The sequence below is a fragment of the Barbus barbus genome, assembly GCF_936440315.1.
Source record: "Barbus barbus genome assembly, chromosome: 35".
Taxonomy (NCBI): Eukaryota; Metazoa; Chordata; class Actinopteri; order Cypriniformes; family Cyprinidae; genus Barbus; species Barbus barbus.
In genome coordinates, this window is record NC_136763.1 from 27,948,159 (window position 1) to 27,968,813 (window position 20,655).

Sequence of the window (20,655 nt, forward strand, 5' to 3'; positions counted from 1 at the left end):
TTGCTTTCAACATATTAAAAAAATAGTCAAATGTTTGATAGATTTAGATGAATAACATCTATTTCTTCTTAGTGGAACATATAGTTGATGTGTTCCTCTGCATCTGTGGTTCCTCTGAGGGACACCTGAGTGAACTTAGGAGAAGCTTGCTTCATACAGCCACTAAAAACACCCCAAAAATGAAATGAGCTCTGACTCCTTCAGAATTAAAGAACAGATGATACTTGATGGGATATTTTGTTGTAATGTTCAGATATGTTTCTCTTAAATGTAGAAATCTAAATTCTTTCTGGGGCCACTGTATGCTGCTTAGTTCAACATTGTCTTTATTTTTAACTTTATTATAAAGAGACCTCTACAGAGATTTGATTTTTCAGCAAGCACATCACAAACTTGTTTAAGCTGAGATTCACTTTTTCAAATAAACAAAAGGTGTTTTGTTGAGAATTTTGGCTCATGGAGTCGTAACTTTGCAGGTTTTGAGTAAAAGTTCTGTGTCAAATTTACAAAAATACACTTTAATAATATTTTCCACTTGTTAGATGCCTAAAGTGGATTTAAAGCATCAACATGCACATGTAAATATCTAACCTTAGTGCTGTTTGTCCATCGCCGCGCGTGATGGCTGGGCTTTTGTGAAGCACTATTCTCTGTAAAGCTGCTTTAGAACTGATCCAGTTTCCCAGATAACATACTCTTCAAACTATAACTCTGTGTATGTAATATCATAGCACAATCATATGAGTCCGATGAAGTCATTTGTTGTAATTACTATATGAATATTTCAGTATTCTAAAGACAGAAGCACAATAATAATTTTTGACATTTGGTTATTATCATAGATGTAAAACTGGATTTTTTTTTTGTTGGTTTGTTTTTGATGTGATTGTTGCACAATATGAATTTTAACTAAAACATTATCTACCAAAATGTGCATCATAGCATATAACCGTGTGTTATCTGATATAGGCTGACATCTATTAGCAGAAGTTTCATGATGTTCTAATACATGAACTACAGTAACATATCCATAAAAAAAAAACTTTGCCAACCGAAGCACTCTTTAATTAAAGAACTAAAGTCAGATTCTTGTGACAGTCACAAATAGCGACTAACGCACAATGTCTGGCCTGCTGTTATCCTATTTAGGGAAATTAACCTTATGACATTTGTGATGCGTTACACAAATTGCGAAATTAATATGAAAGAGAGGTCAGTAAATATCTAATTCTGCTTTACCAGTAAATCTGAGGTCAGCTTTGTCACTGGGCTCAGACTGCGCTTTTGCATAGTAAGTAATCGTAAAAGTGGGAGGGCAAGAAGAGAGAAAAAAAGGAAAAAAAACAGAAACTGAAAATCGAAATTGAAATTGTTTCGCTTGGACTCAGAGTTCTGCCAGTAATGTTTGTGTGTTTTATTGTTATGTGTATGTTCATGTACAGTATGTTGTTTACGTGTGTGTTTGTCTTTGTATGTTTACATGTACAGTGGAGCCTGAGAGTCTGAGACTAGTTCAGTGTTTTCGGTTACCAGCTGTATCATCAGAATGATGTCTTATGATTTAAATATAAACATGAATTCATGTTCGCAGCATGGTTTGAAAACAACATCTTGTGCTTCAGTGGAAGCAAGAAAATTTGATTAGTCACCTAGAAATAAAAAAAAAATATATATATATTTATTTATTTATTTATTTATTTTTTTTATGATTTTCCTTTTTTTTTTTCTTTGGTTGAGTTTGATTTTGAATCCTGTATTTTCAATGTGGTTTCAATCATTAGCATGTGTTAAAGCTCAGGGAATGTACAGTATAGAGTGAAACAAATCTAGCCGCTTGAGATGAGACAGTCTGACCTGTTATATAACTGAAGTGCACCGGGCTGGACTTTACCCTGTGTCATAAACGTAAGGTGTGGAAATCGCAGCAGAAACCCTCTTTACACTGATTTTTAATGTAAAACTGCTTGTCCCTTTGTGCTGCACTTGCTGCTGACAGATTCTTGCACTTTGCTCATTTAGTTTTGGTGCACTTAAAAACACTGAGACCAGAACGCTCAGTAAGAACTGTCTTTACGGTACAGCTTTTTCAGTCTGAGCTCAGTACTTTGTGTGTGCGTGTTTTTGTGTTTGTCTGCATGTGTGTGTGTGTGTGTGTGTGTGTGTGTGTGTGTGTGTGTGTGCATTTACAGGAGTGGCTGTTTGGTTTCAGCGTAAAGATGATGGATTGTGTCTCTTTTGAAAAGGACCAGATATGCTTTAGTGCGTTATCTTGCACGTGTTCGCACACAGATTGCAGGATTATACAGAAGCATTGACTTCATTAGAGGCCATAAGCCACACCTTATCCAAAGACACCTCCTTCGCTTTGCGTTGGCTGCAACTTGAGTTCCTAGAACCAGTTATGGCACCATTGCATGTGTGGAGGAGGCATATACATCCGTGGCCTGTATACAGTGTGTGTGTGCGTGTGAGTGAGTGTGTGTGTGTGTGTGCGTGCAAGCTTGAGCTCCAGTGTTGGTTTGTGAAGAGAAGTGTCACTTTACTGATGTATGTTGAAATCTGGGTAGTACTAATTTATCAATGATTTTTGGTTACAATTATTTTGATAGTCCATTTAAGACATGCTATTAACTATAGTAACTTTAGCACTGCATGTAGGGTTAGAGTTACTTACATTCAGTCGAATGTCTGCTGTGGAGTATCAAAATAAAGTGTTACACACTTTTTATCATTTAAGCATCATATGTTTAATCCAGCCTAGAAAATGTGCGTTTTGCAAACAAGATTTGAATACTCAAATTTCAGAGGTATGACAAGAAAATGAGATGAAATTCAGAACATTGTGTCATTAATAAGTCACATCAACACATTTCTACATTAAGTCTGTCATGTGTTTTATGTTTTACCTTCCTTAGCTTCAACTACTTAAATCAACAGAGACATATTTTTATAGATCCACTGAAATGGGTAGCAGTTCATGTTGGATCTTATGTATAAAAATAAAAACTAATAGAAATACAACATTATAAACTCAGTTGATAGATTACATTAAGAATTGCAAACACTGTAATTTGTTTAAAGGTTGATTGAAATGTTATGCTTAAGTATGCAAATGAGGTGTTCTCTAATTAAATGTGTGATTCTAGAACAAAAATCTGAACTTTGGATGAAGCCAGGTTCAAAATTGTGGTTCCATTTTGTTAATATGTTAAAGAGGGGATTTTAGATTTGAGATGAAATTCAGAACATTGTCATTAATAAGTCACATTAACACATTTGTACATTGTCTGTTTTTCCTTCCTTAGCTTAAACTGCTTAAACTGACCGAGACATATTTTTATAGATCGCCTGCAAAACTACAACTTCATCAATCAAATGAAAGCAGAATGAACTGAATCGTGTGCACTTTGCATTTTTGGACTGAAGTGAATTTTGGTTTTGTGGTTTTGTCAACGCTTCACACAGAAATCCGTTCTGCTCGTGTCATGAGTGTGAGTATACTGTCTTATCTCCTGCTTTTATGGCATTTAATTACAACTATGTTACAATGTCCATAAACAAGCGTACGATATGAAACGGAGCTCTTAGGGTGAAGTCCAGAGCCCCTGTGATTTGGTCGTATCAGAGACTGTAATTCATGCTGAAGGTTCGATGTCAGCCAGACACTAAACATTCAGCTCGTGAGGATTTTGGGAACGATCTCCGGGGTGCTTCCCAAAGCTCTTTCACAGTAGCGCCGTCGCTGCATGTTTTCAGTCATGACCAAAACTAAACCTCTCCCCCCTTTCCTGTCCACATCGAGGAACACGGAGGACCCTTCCTCTCATTTCACGGGATCTGTAGCCGGAGCGCATTGAGAAGGCCTTGACAGAGAGCATGTTCCTTCCTTATCCGTTTAGGAAGCTCCGCAGAACCCTCAGGAGAGCCATTCACCGTTAACCCATTCCTATTAAAAGTAATTGGGAGAAAGTTCATGTCCTTAGATGTTGTGCAAGTCCAAATCCTTCAGAAGCTTCACAATTCATCTTCGGTTTTGCTTAAGTCCCTTGTGAACGTTTGGCTTTAGCATCAGAACAGATTGTTTGTCCCTTACTCAGATGTCCCATTTCGAGATGAATCTCCAGATGAATCGTAGTCTGAATCCACTGAAATGGGTAGCAGTTCATGTTGGATGTTGTGTATTAAAAATAAAAACGAATAGATACAACGTAAGAATTAAGAACACGATTGAAATGTTATGTTTAAGTGTGTTAAATGAGGTGTTCTCTAATTAAATGTGTGATTCTAGAACAAAAATCTGAACGTTGGATGAGGCCAGGTTCAAAATTGTGGTTCTGTTTTGTTAATATGTTAAAGGGATTTTAGATTTCTCTTTTGTCACTCCATAAATCAGAATATACTGCCAACAGACAGAAACATATACATTCTCACCAAATTTATTTAGGAACAAAATGTTGTATAAAATCAGGCAAGTTATATATGAACAAACCCTTCTTTAAACCCCTTCAGAATATAGACAGGAACGAAACTGAAGTGGAGATGTTTGATTTTGGAAAAAAGCCTTTAACGATACGTATTGTAATTGAAATCTACAGATACAAACAGATAAAGTGCTATAAAAGAACACTTAAAAGTGTATTCTTTCCACCTGTCTGAAAAAAATACTTTATGAAAAGCCAGAAAGGCCAAAATCTCAAAATTGACAGATGCATGAACAAAACAAGTGCTTTTGCCCGTAGTGTCTCTCCTAAAAACTCACTCATGTCAAGGACAGGAAACATTAATGAATTACTTTAATCAGTCCACACTTATCTGCTTGTCATATCTCTTATTAAGACAGCTGAAAGTTTCAGACGACACGTGAACAGCCTAATTTTACTTTTGCCTCTGTGTGTCCGTTTATTAGAAGCCCTGCTTGTCTCCGACGCTCTTCTGTGAAGAGAAGTGGAACCAGCAGAGCTTTAGTGAGAATGAAGCAACAGGAAGTCATCTGGCTAGCCTTACACCTCATAGCAGGAGCACATGATACTTAGCTGTCTGCACTTTTGCTGAGGCCGTGAAGTGTCAAAACCAGCCAAAAAACATTCTTCAGTTCCTGTTCAATTTAATATAACCACAGAAATAGCCACTCGCCTGCCCATTCGCTTGAGTCAGTTCAGTGTGAAAAGTTCAGTGTGCTTCATCGACCCGAATCATCCAGGATCTTACGTCAGGAGAAGCTCCCGGCTCCGGAGGGTGAGCGATAGTTTCTGCATGCTGTTGTTGGATGCGGGTTTTTTTGGGGTTTTTTATGTCTTGCTTTAGGTGCAGTGTTTATGGTCCCTTTATAATTGTGAATTGAAACTTGTCAAATGGTCTGGACGGCTATCAACCAAAGTGTTGAGATAGAAAAAATATTTCATAATTAAATTACAGACCAGTGTTTCGCAGCAGTCCTTCAAAATAAACAAGTCAGTTAAGAGAATTAGGGAATGCTGATATTTCACCCAAAAAAAATTTAAATCAGTCATGATTTATTCATCCTCATCTGCTGAACACAAAAGAGAGAGATATTTAGAAGAATGTTGATTTAGTGTTAAAAAAGTCAACCATAGGGCACACAATGACAATGTACTGTGTTGATATGAAGGAATTTTCTGTTTTTTACTTAAATTTTTTCTTCTTTTTTTTTTTAAATAGTGTATCAAACCATCTTAGTTACTGCTGACGTCTATTGTATGAAGAAAAAACTGATACTTCTGTGTAATATCTTCTCTTATGTTACACAGAAGAAAGAAAATCATACAGTTAAGTCATTTTAAGAATTGTCATCTTTGGGTGAACTATCACTTTAAAGGTTTTCAAAAGAATTTCATTTTATTGGTCATCATTCATTCATAATAGTTTAGGTTTCAAAAAAAAAAAGTGTGGGTGGGATATATCGTAAATACTAATCATTTGTAATTAACTGCTTTTCTCTCTTATGCCCAAAAGCACAGTGAAAAACCCCTGGTGAGCTCATTTTCAGAACAATAAATCAGGGTCCACTCGTGCCATGGTTGAGGGATTTGTGCCAGCCTACCTAAAATGTGGTCAGAAACGTGTATGACACGACACCTGCATCAAAGCGGCACATGTGTGCTGCGCAAAATCAGTACCAGCCGAGTGGGCGGCCAGACGACTTTATTGTCTGGTAGAGACTCATAGCGAGAGGGCAGGGGTCAGGCTTCAGCGTGGAGGTAGTTGTAGCTGAGCGCTGAAGTCAGGAAGTCATATGTTTCTGTATCTTCTGCCCTCCCTGACAGAGCTTTGAGGTCAGGCTGGGTACTCCCCTCCCCGGAGAACAATCCACCCCCATCAAACTCCCCCATCCTTCTTCTGAGGAAAGAGTTGCATCAGGTGATGGCTGATACCGTGAACTTCAGCAGCCAAAACTGACTATATCCGCTCTCTCTCAAACACATCTTCTGCTGTTTGTTCTGCAAAAGGAATTATTTTTAGGAGAATATTTTCAACATTTCAAATTGTTTCGTTGACATGATGAATATGCAGAGTGACAGAGAGCCGTTTCTGAGGGCTTCACAAGACAACACACTGACAAATAAAATGTGTAGAAACGATTTAAATCGCTAGCAAATGCCACAAATCATTGCACAGAAACAGTAAGTTACACACTCAATTAAACGAGAACTAGAAAGACTGAATTAGAGATTTCTTGTAACTTTATTCTGATTAACTTTACAGTGTAGTGCACACTTCTATTATGGCGTTTCTGTTCTTTCTGGAGCTTTGAATGTTGTATGAACTGTGTAGTATAGGGGAAAAAGTGTATAAAAAAATAACGGTGACACTTTACAATAAGGTTCATTATTTAACTAAATTAGTTAACATGAACTGAGAGTAAACGATACTTCTATAGCATTTATTAATCTTATTTAATGTCAATTTCAACCTTTAATGATGCATACAATCAAAAGTTGTGTTTGTTAACATTAGTTAATGCACTGTGAACTAACATGAACTATCAATGAACGACTGTAACCAACAAAGATGAATAAGTACTGTATGTGTTATTCATTGTTTGTTGATGTTAGTTGATCTGGAAACTCATTGTAAAGTGTTATTGATGAAATAGCTGAAGGTCACATGTTTTTATCAAAAGCCATTTTGCCCCATATAATCAAAACAGTTTAGAGAGATGCGCATTACAAGAACCTGAGAAAATAATAGTTGTGCCCTTTTATCAGATTTTGAGAAGTGTTATCATTCGTAGAATCGGCATTGGGAATCTTTCAAGGAAACAGAAGACGTTTGTGTCTGCGGTAGAGTCCCTCGTCAGTCTGAGCCTGAACCTGAATGCAGACGAGCAGGTTCTTCTTGTACGCGCTTTTAACGTCGACTGCCTTTTTTCAGTGCAGCGCCAGGCTTCTGTAACATACAGTGCAAAGCATTTTAAAAATCACACAGGAACCTTCATATTTTCCTGGATTTTCTTGCAGGGCGAGCTCTGATCGTTTGAATGTTTAAGCTTTAAGGAACCATTATTTTGGGGGATCTTTGTTGCTGGACTCATGTGAAAACGTTGTGGCCTCATTCTTTTTCGACTTGGCGTTTATTTGATGTTCTTAGGAAATATCAGTGAAAAACAGTCCTGTTGCAATAGTGTCCCTGTGGAAAGGATTTCACATAACAGACTGCGTTGCTTGATTCACTAGCATCAGCAGTGAAGTCTGTACAATCGCTCCTCTGTCCGAGCAACACCGCAGTATAACACTAGCTCGCTGTTTAAACACTTTAGTCACTGAGAAACAATGCCAGTGTCGTTTTTAATTCAACTTAGCATTTGTGCTCCGGAGATGTGCTGTTACTGTGGGATCAGAGTCTGACCGGGAACAAACGGGTGAAAAAACTACCTTTTTTCAACAAATATCTGAATGTTAATGTTTAAGTCCATTGACAGGGCTAATAAAAATCTAAGGTAACACTTTAGTATAGAGACCAATTCTCACTATTAACAAGTTGCTTTAATTAGTGCTTATAAAGCACAAATTCTGCTTGACCACATTATCCAATACCTAAACTTAACAACTACCTTACTAACTATTAATAAGCAGCAAATTAGTTTATTAATGGTTTGGATTAATGAATTGGAGCTTAAAATAACCTAGCAGTGAGCTACAGATTTAGGCCGTGTTTCTGAATCCGTGCCTGCTGTTGATATTTAGTTTTGAGTTTAGTCTCAACTTCCACATTAACTGCAAGATCAGACTTGGTTGAAGGACGCAGCACTGAAATCTGTCCATTAGGGCCTGGTTCACGTGGTGTTTGTTGTCTTTTGTTAAGATACAGGGCATTAACTTGACAATTTGTCATGTATTGTTATGCTCCACTCGCACGTCATATCGGTGCAAACAGTTTGGTCCAATAAACGCACGATGACTTGAGCGCCCCATTGTCCCCCAGTGTTTCTCAGAGTTATGTAATGAAGAATCTGCAAGTGCTGGCTGGTGAAATATTCACAACGCTGCAGAAACACTGCGGTGTCAAAAATACAGATTTGACCTTATATTGCGATGGGCTTGTGGTTTCAACCAAAATATCTCTAGGTTTTCAACCACTTGAGTCAAAGGTGTAGTGAAGGAAAGTTTGTCTCATTAAACTAAATTTCTGACAATGCTATGATATCTTTTGCCAACTGGAGCAAATGATGTTTACCACATTTCAAAACGGGCATGTTATGAACGGAAACTTTGCCTTTTACTAAGAATAGACAGTCGTACAGCTCACTGGATCAAGAAAAGCTCTTGTCCCTACTGACAAAAAACAATTGGGACCGCGGGAATAAGGATGTGTCAGACCTGATGGTATTTATGGAAATCATTGGGAAACATTCCAAGTATCTTCGTTAATCACGACTGAATATTTTCTCCTTCAACGTGTCTCGTGTTTAGCGTGCATTGAAAGCTGCTCTTCCAGTCTGGCGATGAAAGAGTTTTGTGTGGGAAAACTTTACATTTAAACCCCTTCGTGTCATCCGGACAAGACCAGAACTGTTTAATCTATGTAAATTATAGGTTTTATCCCTGAAAAGGGCACTTACTCATATATGCCTTGTTCTGGAGGAAGAAATATTGGAGAATCAAGCGGTTCGCACAATATCCTCTGTGTGGTTTTACACAACCAGAGAACTTGCTTATGTAAAGTTTTGCACAGGGTCGATAGAGGAGGCCGACGCAGTTTGTCATTGATGGGTTAACCATGTTAGACTTTGGTTTATTATCAACTACAATCTTTTTTCTGTGCCAACTTCACTGAATTTGTATTCTATATATAGCACATCTGCCTCTCTCTGAAGCATTTGCAGAAGAGCCTGCGTCTTAAAAATCAATAGGTAAAAACATTCAGATTTCTGAGGTTTCATAGCCTCATTTTACGTGACATAATGAAATGAGTCCCTCCGTTTCAAGGCACACTAAACCATCGCCTTTACTAGCAGGTGACTGTACAAACATTGCAATACAACGCCCTACAAGGGATCGGCCCTGCGATCGAAGACAGGAGTATGCGTACGCTCCGATGCCCATCTCTCTGTTTAACTGTGAAGAGTTAAATAAACCAAATCTGTGCTGTTAAACACAGTAAACTGAAGTAAAGTCCACCAAAACAGAGGTGTGACATCACAATACATCACTACTGCTGTATATAGTCTAAGATGATTCATATTCTTGCATCATATCATGTGAGCACATAGTAATATGGCATATTTCTATAAATATTTGCACTTTTAGAGGCAGAATTCATTATTTCTGCTAACGGAAGAACAGAAAACACCTTTGATCAACCTCAACAATAAGGCATGTTTTTCACTGAGCAGCTTGGTTTTTAGTCATCACCACAGTTGAGCAGTGATGCTTTTCAAGGATTTCAGAGAAAACAGCATGCTGAGGTGTGTGCTTCTGTGCTGAACTGAAAATGATTGTTTTTAAAGTGGTCAGACTGATGGACTCAAACAGATCAGTGTTTTGAAAGTGACACACTTTTCTGGGAAGACAAGCTACAATGTCTTACTCATTGTTTCTATAGATTACATTTGGACTGTAGAAAGTAATTTAACAATGAAAAGATTACACACACTGATCATCCTCACTTTAACGTGCCTCAGAAAACTTCATCAGTATCTCTATTATGATTTTTATAGCATCATTTACATCTGCTTAATTCATACCTGATAGAATCAGTTAAATGCTGATAGTAACCAGCTAGCAGGTTTTCTTTCTGTGGTTAATTTTTTCAAACAAACACTGTACAGTCTAAATTTGGTGGTATGTTCACACCTTGAGTGTCTTGAAGTCTCAGCACGAGTCTGGCATGTGTTACACTAGGAGCGGAGCTCATCTTCACGGTTTTGACACTTTATAAACTGTAGCGTCTCGTGCTGTCGGAGGCCTTTGGTCTGATTTGATTTCTTTACATTCTCTTTGAATGTTTTCTCAGATGGCCTTCAGAGGTTTCACACATGTTCATATCCTATTAAAGTGTGCATTTGTATTCACAATAATGACCATCAGCCGTAATTGTTCATTTCATTCGCTGTTCCTGCTAAAAAAAGAAAGAAACCTTTACTTGCTATGGCTTTAGGGTTAAGCTTTGCTTTAGTGTTAGTTGCTTCTGTTTATAGTTAATCACTGTATATATATGTAATATGTAAAAGGGTCCAATTAAAATAGTTACCATTTTTCTTTATTTAAATGTAATTAGTTTGTGATTTTACAGTAGCATTACAGTAAAAGAGGTAACCTACCTTAAAGAGTTATTTCTACCTGATTTAACCCATAAAACTGAGTTTTGTTGGTATACATTGATGTATATAGGTTGGTTCGATGATGTTAAATAATATTTTAACTTAAACCTTAATAATACTTGAATCTTTTTTTTTATTATTGTAACTGTATTAATTATGAGAATTTACCATGGTAAAGTAATCATTGTAATTTCACTTACAGAGCTTAGTTACTTGACGTATGGTTATTGGCAGATTTTATTTACCTTGAACCTTGTCCAGCTACACCACTGAGACAGATAAAGCATAAAAACATATCATAACAATCTAAAACAAAACAGACAGAGCAAGTATATCACTAAACACTGTGACAGAACAGAGGACTCAAAGCCAGAGGATTAGATGCAAACAGAAGGTTTATTCTCCAAAGGTGAACCAATCAAATAAAACGGTATCAAAAACAGCGTGCGAGTCTCTGGGGTAATCCAGCTACCATCGGCAGTGAGATGCGGATCCAATAAGCTGATCACTGCCCAAGACCTAGTGCTCGTATTTACTATATGTGACCCTGGACCACAAAACCAGTCATAAGGGTCCATTTCTTATTTCAAATTGAGATGAAACCTGAATAAATAATCTCTCCATTGATGTATGGTTATGTTATGATAGGACAATATTTGGCTGAGATGCAACTATTAGAAAATCTGGAATCTGAGGGAGCAAAAAAATCTAAATATTGAGAAAATCTCCTTTAAAGTTGTTCAAATGAAGTTCTTAGCAATGCATATTACTAATCAAAAATGAAGTTTTGATATATTTACGGTAGGAAATTTACTAAATATCTTCATGGAACATGATCTTAATATCCTAATGATTTTTGTCATAAAAGAGAAATGTATAATTTTGATCCATACAATGTATTGTTGGCTATTGCTACAGATATACCTGTGTTACTGATGACTGCTTTTGTGCTGCAGGGACACATATTAATAATGGTAATTATGCATAATTACAAGCAACTAAGGTGAAACCAAAACGTAACCCAAATCTTAAAGTAACTAAATATTGTTAATTAATATTACATAGTAATATTTGTGTAATTACACTGCAATAAGAACACATTAAAAGAAAAACGTTGTATTTTTTATGAGATATAATTGAGACCAAGGTATCACACTTTTAATAATAACTGTAGTAAATGGTAACCAGCATTTGTAAGCTTAAAGTGCTATTTCTTCTTGATTTAAGCCATTAAAGGTTTTGTTGGTATAATGTATTTAGGTTCATTCCGTGATATTAAATAATATTTTTAGGTTACCATTTTTTCAGTGTGCTATTTTGGCCAAACCTGGTATTACAGTGGCAAATGTCTGCAGAGAGTTGAACCAAATAGTAATAGTAATAGTAGCTCCGGAGAAATCCAGTGTTGTTGATGCTCTCTCTGGGAGGCAGGGTTGCCTTCGGCCTCATTCTGCGGTTGATCTGTGTTTGGCAGATATGGTGGACACGCAGACGTTTGCCTGGCCCGTGGGATTCGGCCTGAGCGCTCTGGAACTGGACCAACTGGACGACAGCTCTCACTCGATGGACATGAAGCCCTTCTCCACGCTGGACTACACCACCATCTCCGGCGTGGAGTACGAGCCGAGTCCGCCGCAGAGCGAGGCGCTGCACATGATGGATCTGACGCACATGTACAGCTACAGAGCGCAGGAGAACTACAGCATCTACAGAGCTCAGGAGAGCAGCTACACGGCCGAGGAGAGCAGCTACAGAGCACAGCAAGCACAGAGTACGCTTCACCTCCACCTATATGAGCTTACCAGAGGGGATATTCACCTAAAAATGATCATTCTCTGATCATTTACTCATGCTTTCACTTTTGGGTGAATATTCCTTCAACTGTGACATGTAGACTCTACAAACAAGTAGCTGTCTGATGAATGAACAGCGGAGAAAATGATTAGAGCACTAGTATATCAGCAGCTAAACATGGTTTTAATTCAGTTATTTCTATCTTCTGCTGTAGTGTGTCTGTAGGAAATATCAGTTTACATTTCCAAACATTCATTTAGCCATTAATAGTAATAATCCAGTGAGATGTTAGTGCTCCACACAGAGATCTGATCTGATCATCATCAGTCTGTCTGGAGTGACATGAAGAAACAGAACAAACTGAGACTAAATCCAGAAGAACTGTTGAGAGCATCCTTTGTGTTTAAAGCAGCTTTTGTCCTCGGTGCACTTGAGCAGTTTCTCAGGAGCTTTGCAGGAGGTTTCTTGAAGCAGAGACACAGTTCTTCTGGATTTAGTCTCAGTTTGTTCTGTTTCTTCATGTCACTCCAGACAGACTGATGATGATCAGATCAGATCTCAAACATCTCACTGGATTATTACAATTAATGGCTAAATGAATGTTTGTAAATGTAAACTGATATTTCCTACTGACACACTACAGCAGAAGATAGACATAACTGACTTGAATAACTGAGTTAGTGAAAATACTAGTGTTCTAATGATTTTGGCCTCCACTGTACTGTATTTTGCTTGAATTCTTAATCTGAACCTGCTCCCTTTGATCTGTTTCCAGATTCGATCAAACTTGAACCCGAGTCTCCTCCACAGTTTGTGGAGAACAGCCTGTCGTTCTCCAAAGCTCATGAAGATCCATCCGGCTCGGTGTTAAACATCGAGTGCCGTGTGTGTGGAGACAAAGCCTCGGGCTTCCATTACGGCGTTCACGCCTGCGAGGGCTGCAAGGTACGCTTAAACTCTGCTGAAGATCACTGCCCTGTCATGAATACAGGCCTGGTTTGGTAAATGCCTTTTAAGCAGTTCACTGAGAATGAATAGTTTATTTGCACGCTCCATCTGTGCTCTTTGAGCACCTGAATCACCAAAAGAAGCAAAACAGGTAACGGCAGTAGCATCAAACGTGCCAGTAATATCTGTTCTGAACACAGTTCACAATGAACAAAACTGCAGTTCAGTCTGTATCTACAGTCAAATAAAATACTTTTCACTCATTAATTCTACATTTCACACATTTACAAAGAAACAGCACGATTGTAAAGTAGCATTGAACATTGAATGTAAAAATTTGAAGTAGAAAAATAGTATTTTCTTGTAAAACATCCTCCAATAATTTAAAAATACAACAAAAACTATATATATATATTTTTTTTTTTGTTGTACAATGTGAATGTGTTTGTATTTTGACAGGTTGATATCTTGGACAATATAGTGGGTTCCAAATATCTGACCATTTTTTCATGCTTTTTTAGAATTCAATACATTTCAATAAATATAACATTTTTTTATAAATTAAATACATTTTTTTAGCAATTAATATATTCGCTTTATTAAATAGAAATAATAATTAGCTATTAATTACTAAAATATAATATCACAATAAAGGATTAAAACATGTAAATTGTTGGTATTTTGAAATGTTTCTTTTTTGCTTTAATGACAGTGTAATTGACCTGTTTGTAATCTGACCGTCTACAAAAAGTCACATTATCAATGTCGTTCTTTTACTTACATTTGACTAGTCACCTAGAAATATGCACTGAAACTGTTTTTTACATGATAACGTTTTTTGCTTCACAATCCTCACAACACATAAAGTTTATTTTAAGGTTTGAACCCCAGAGTTTCAATGTGAGCCTCATTATATATTTGGAAGTATAATGTTGGTAACTTAATCACACACTCGCAGATGCTTAAATAACGCTCTGGTCCTTTAGAAGATGATTGAAATCATTAGTTGATTTAGAAGATATCTGAATGGTATTTTGGACCAATGTGATTTCTACCCAGCGCTACACAACGGAAATCAGACTTCCAGCTAAATATTCAGTCGCTTGTTGCTTGTCGTAGTTGTGGCTGGTTAGCACAGAGATTTAATTCTAGTCATATACTTGAATCCGAAGCATCTCAGTGCACACAATCTCCTGAAGTCTTGCTGGAGCGCAGAGAGGTGACAGCTTTGTGCATGGGGTTCAAACTCACCACTTTTCGCTTTTCAGCTCAGATCTTTAACCAACACATCACCCACACACACACACACACACATGTTTGATAGCTTTGAACAACTGTGTGTGTGTTAATACCCCGAACACACCAAGCTCTTCCAGTCATTCTGATAAATTTAGCACAGTGAACATCGAATAGATTCTCAGACATGCAGATAAGGTCTGAAAATGCCCTGCCTGATACATCTGAACCTGTCTGTCACTTCAACCGCAAACCCTCGGCAACTTTCCACTGTGGCAGAAATATGTATGGGCAGAAAGATATGTCTCAATAAGAATAATCATCTGAGTGGGTGACCCAGACATCTCAGGTGCTCACATTTCCCACACACTCAACATGAGCGCTTTGATGATGCATCTCACAGAGGCTTCAAAGGAGCTCCACACACACATTTAGCACTTTTATTTTATACATACAACATGCACACCCCATTTATCATTTATGAAAAGTGTCGACGTGAAGAATTTGCCACCGAGGATCCTTTTAAAAAAAAAGCAAATCTTGTGGTTAACCACATCCTGCTCGATGTTCTGCATTCTCTGAAAAATAAAAGGACTTCGCCAGAACAGTTTTATGGTGTTTGTGTGTAAAGCACATTTCAGATGATAAATCTGGGATGTTCCTACTAGGGCTTTACTATAAATGGTGCCACCGCAAGAGAAACTTGCTAAATGCAGGTATTCTTCCGTCGTCCCGTCACTTAACAATGCTTAAAGCTGAGTTCAGCCAACCAGGTTAACTCATTTATTGTTTATCAATACAAAGCCAATACACAACAATACACCTTACTATATATATTTTTGGCCTACAATGTTTCTAAATTTAAAAGTGGGCCGATCAAGGGGCAGAGTAAATGCATGAAAAACATCCTCTTTTAAAAGCCTCTTTCCTGTGTGCATAGTTCTCGCATCGGTATGTATTTTTTAGCTACTAAAAATACTGCATGGAGCTGGCCTTTGTCTTCACCAGTATATGAAAATGTCTACCAAAAATAGATTGGGTCAACGTCTTTTTGCACCCTGTATTGTTTCCACTTAAAACACGCTTAACAGATACGCTCAGAGGGAAATCTGCAGCTTCTGCTCTTTTCTAAATGATGGTTTAGAAGCGTTTTCATCGAGGTCCCACCGTGTGGGTTTTCATAATATTTGCAGTGGCATTCTTTATAAATGACCTTGTGTCAAGACAAACACTAACAAGAAGTTTTCTGGCCAAAGTCCAACGCAGGCAGTTCTTGTCTGTCTTAATGATGTATTATTTAGATAAAAGCACGCTATCATGAGACCTCAGGTTATCTTTGAGTGTGTAATGACTCGAGTGGCATGTCGTACAGAAATCTCTCAAAGGGCCTGCGGTTTGCTTTTTGGATTAAAGCTTTTTTGGCCTAATAACATCTGGCAAAGGGACTACCAATGACAACTAGCCTTTGGACTAATTTGGGTACATTTACATTCATGAATGTTGATTAATGTACACTGTCCCTTTTTGTGAAATAAATAAATAAAGCATAACTAACTTCCCAGATAGGATTGAAATCACAGATTTACGCTGAGGAAATGCACAGAGAAATTCACTGTGGAAATGTGTGTTTGTTACTTTAAGGAGCGACTGTCTGATTTGTGCCTCAAAAAAATACTTGTTTGTGTATCCCGATACACTCAACTTGATATGAAAATATCAATATATTTTTGACTTGATTAAATGAAGTTTAACCTAACAGAACAAATGTTAAATAATGTAACGGGATCTGAAGCTTTCAAGCTTCACAAAGAAGCAAAATCACCACACAGTAAGTGTAACTAGTAGGGGTGTCCCCAAAGGATTTTCATAGTCGAATCGGAATTTTCGAATCTTGCCGATAGTTGTCTGATAGCTGAATCATATGTTTGGGGGCAGGGCGTAAAATACATTACCAAGAATCAAGTCAGACCTTCAACAGTCATAACTGCTGACATTAACACACAGGGAACATGTGTGACGGATGCCTCGCAGATACAAAAATAACAATTCACATTAAACGTCAGCGAAACCCTAAGAATTCACAACATTTTTTACAATAGTGCTCTCATTATAACGTTATTTATATGACAGTAGTTATTAATGTTCTGTTTTGAGCTGCGCTCGCTGAAGATGACCAGTAGAATGAAGCATTTGATAGCAGGTTTTTCATCAATGGGATTTAACTCATCATTTATGTCATATATTAGATACGCTTCGTTATTAATACAACATAATGTTAATATTACGATTTATTGGCTATCTGCATGAAATGTCCCGAATGCATGAATGTGTCTGCACGGCTCTGAATGAACTCCTTTTGTGGACGTGTTCTTCACGCAACAACGTGCAGAAACATGGCAGCTAAACTCTAAAAATTCACAGAGTTTTATTATAATAGTGTTCTCATTATAATGTTATGTATATGACAGTCCCAGTCATAGTTATTAATATTCTGCATTGTTATTTGTCCTGCTGGCACTGAAGAGATAATCACCGTAGTACTACAATGAAGCACTTTACTGCAGCGTAACTCAAATGCATCTTATACGAGATAAATAATATATACACAATATATAAACCGGCTGAAATATTTAAAAATCGCTTATAATATACCTGATCGAAAAAAATTCAGTCTATCTTGTTAAAGATTTAAATCCTTGCCGTCAAGATGAAAGTGAAGTGACATACGGCCAAGTTTGGTGACCCATACTCTGAATTTGTGCTCTGCTTTTAACCCATCCAACGTGCACACACACAGCAGTGAACACACACACACACACAGCAGTGAACACACACACACAGTAGTAAACATACACCCGGAGCAGTGGGCAGCCAATGCTGCGGCGCCCGGGGAGCAGTTGGGTGCCTTGCCTTGCTTTGCTCTAGGTTCTCACCTCAGTCGTGGTATTGAGGGTGTACGATCATCGTACGCCCGATCGCTTATAAAAGTCAGAGCACACCATTCCCCACACGATTTGACGCCTCTTTCATGAGTCTGTGACAAATGGTGTGGGATGAGTTTACACTCCGAAGTTTGTACGGAAGAAGAAGAATAAATATGTGAGATCATAATAGTGATGCTTCGCCTTGGGCAAGCTCCACTAATAAATGTCTTCTGAAGTCATACAGAAACTTTCTTTGAGGAACAGGCATAAATTTGTGTTATACATCTTCCTCTGTTACCGCTGCCAAATCATTGCACTCGGGAAATACAAATACAAAGCATGATTTATTCAGACGTTGTCACTGCTTTCATAAACTCTTACGAACAAGTGAAGGAGAGCTAGTGAGGATATAAAGGTTTAAATTTTCCATTAATCAAAATAAAGTTTTGATTTCGATTTCTGCCTCCAGCGATTATGAAAATACAGTAATCGAGATAAAATGATTATTGTGCCTCATTCTGCTCTCTTTCCAGCAGTGTGCTTTCATTCCTCCATAAAATTTAATTTCCTGTGCAAATCGGTAAAATCATGTAACGTGACTTTTGTAAAATGGGACGTGCATGATTTAATAAAACTGATTAGATGTATTCAAAAAAGACTTGCACTGTTCCTCAGGTGAATTTGCATGCAGAACACGGACATAAAAGTAATCTTTTAACTCATAAAGTGTGCACCTAAACGGACACATATATGCAAAAATGTGTCAAAATGCGGTGCTTAGTAATTATTCACGTAAACCCTCGTTGTTACGAGTCTGTCTGTCCTTCTCCCTCTCCAATCACAACGCACGCCCTCACCTGATTTCACCTAATCTTTGATTGTACACACCTGCACGTCATTGGATCCTCATCACCATCTACTACAAAGTCACACACCTCACAGCACTTCAGTGTCCGATCTTGTTTGGCTTATGCTTATGTTTCATTTCAACGAAGTGGGCTCCTTAAATTATCCCAGCGACTTACCTGCTACTTACCTGTTTGTTTATCTACCTCCTGTGTCCTCTCCAGCGTCTTGTCCGCCTATCTCCTGCGTCAGTCTCCTCCAGCGATCGCCAGCCTCTGCTTCCTGTAACAGAAGATCGGACCCTTACCGAAGATGAGGTTGGAGTTAGCCTCCATAAACGTGTGTCCCAGGGAGGAAGACAATCTTTCTGGAGGATACACATTATTTATGTTCCAGAAGGACAGGAGTGTGGAGGAGTATGTGGAGAAATTTCTTACCACCAGTTAACAAGCCCTCTGCGGCGATCTCACATTAATGGAGGGTTTTAGAGTTGGACTGGAAGAAGAGATCCAAATGGTTATGCCACATGGAGACCCCAGCTGGTCTTTGGCTCAGTACCTAAATTTCGCCTTATGGATTGCAGGATCATCGTTTCAAGTAGGCGAAATGGAGGACGCGCCAACTCCAGATTCCAGCCCATCAGCCGCTCCTCACTTCAGCCCACCTCATTCTAGCCCTCCACCTTCCGTGAGTAATTCTAAACCTCCTCACTCAGCTCAACCGCCGCCCACGGCGAAGTCTATGGCGCCGTCGTCCACAGGGAAGGAAAGCCCGCCGTTTGCGAGTGTATCAGAGCCGCCGTTCGCGGCACTTACAAGCCCGCCGGTTCTTGCCCTGGAGCTCCTGGATTTGGCGATACCCCCTGAATTCTCGGCTCCTGTCCTCTCTCCAGTGCCTGCTCCTCGCAAGTACCCTCCTATGAATCTGCTAGTCCCGTCTAGCCCTCCTTTGTCTCCGCTGGTGCTGTCCAGCCCTCCTGCGCCTCCGCTGGTTCCGCCCAGCCCTCCTATGTCTCCGCTGGTCCCGTCCAGTTCCGCGCTTCCAGAGCGCCCTCCTATGTCTCCTCTGGTTCCGTCCAGCTCCGCTCTTCCAGAGCGCACCACAGAGCCCACTCCTCCTCAATAGCTCCCAGAGGGGAACTTCCCCAATAATTTTTTTTTGGGGGGGCCATACAGTCACGGCCTGTGTGGCCAGGCCAAAGACTAAGGCCACGGAGCTCCCTGATCCGCCGTGGCCTCCCGAGTCTCCTATTCCACCCTGGAGGCTTCCCGTGTCTCCTCCCTGTCCTGGCCCCCCCTCCCCGGTGTTACTATTACGGTGCGGGATGCGCCTTCCAGGAGGGGGAGGTAATGTTACGAGTCTGTCTGTCCTTCTCCCTCTCCAATCACAACGCACGCCCTCACCTGATTTCACCTAATCTTTGATTGTACACACCTGCACGTCATTGGATCCTCATCACCATCTACTACAAAGTCACACACCTCACAGCACTCCTGTGTCCGATCTTGTTTGGCTTATGCTTATGTTTCATTTCAGCGAAGTGGGCTCCTTAAATTAACCCAACGACTTACCTGCTACTTACCTGTTTGTGTACCTACCTCCTGTGTCCTCTCCAGTGTCTTGTCCTCCTATCTCCTGCGTCAGTCTCCTCCAGCGATCGCCAACCTGGATCCCAAGTCATCCAGTGAGGTGTGTGCTTCTCCCTGCTTCCACGAGTACCTGGCAAGGCAAAGACATTCTCTCACGTTCTCATCTCCACTACAATCAGTCCCTTGAAATTTAGACTCATCCTCACCAATCATTCCTTACTCTGTTGTTCAATAAACACTTCTGTGATTTATATTAATCCCTTGTGTGAGTCTGCTTCCCGTAACACTCGTCAGTTATGTAATAAATGAACTCATAGAGTTGAGAATGAAGATACATGTGTGACAGTAAATATCCATGTGACTCTTAAAGTGACAGTAGCCTAATATTCCTGCTGAGACTGTGTGCTTAATATTAATTAAACAACAAAAGACAAAGACAAAATCACTCACTGCTCTTGAGCTTAGCTAGAATAAGTAACAAAAGAATTTAATTCTTACAGTGAAGACTGTTGTCTTATTTTACATTAGATTAGTCATA

The 20,655-nt window shown here is 38.9% G+C and overlaps 1 protein-coding gene across 3 annotated transcripts in view; it reads left to right on the forward strand.

Moving 5' to 3' along the window:
* The window catches only part of LOC306854911 (peroxisome proliferator-activated receptor gamma-like), a 38,432-nt gene that overhangs the window by 1,232 nt on the left and 16,545 nt on the right, over positions 1–20,655 (forward strand). For 2 of the 3 annotated variants that reach the window (XM_079393224.1, XM_079393223.1), the window contains exons 2-3: positions 12,255–12,551; positions 13,350–13,519. In XM_079393224.1, coding sequence (XP_079249350.1) covers positions 12,257–12,551; positions 13,350–13,519 — 465 coding nt within the window. In that variant the 5' untranslated portion in view covers positions 12,255–12,256. Of the gene's footprint in view, positions 1–4,972; positions 5,236–12,254; positions 12,552–13,349; positions 13,520–20,655 lie in introns of those variants that run through there. The other variant, XM_079393225.1, reaches the window with a different exon arrangement.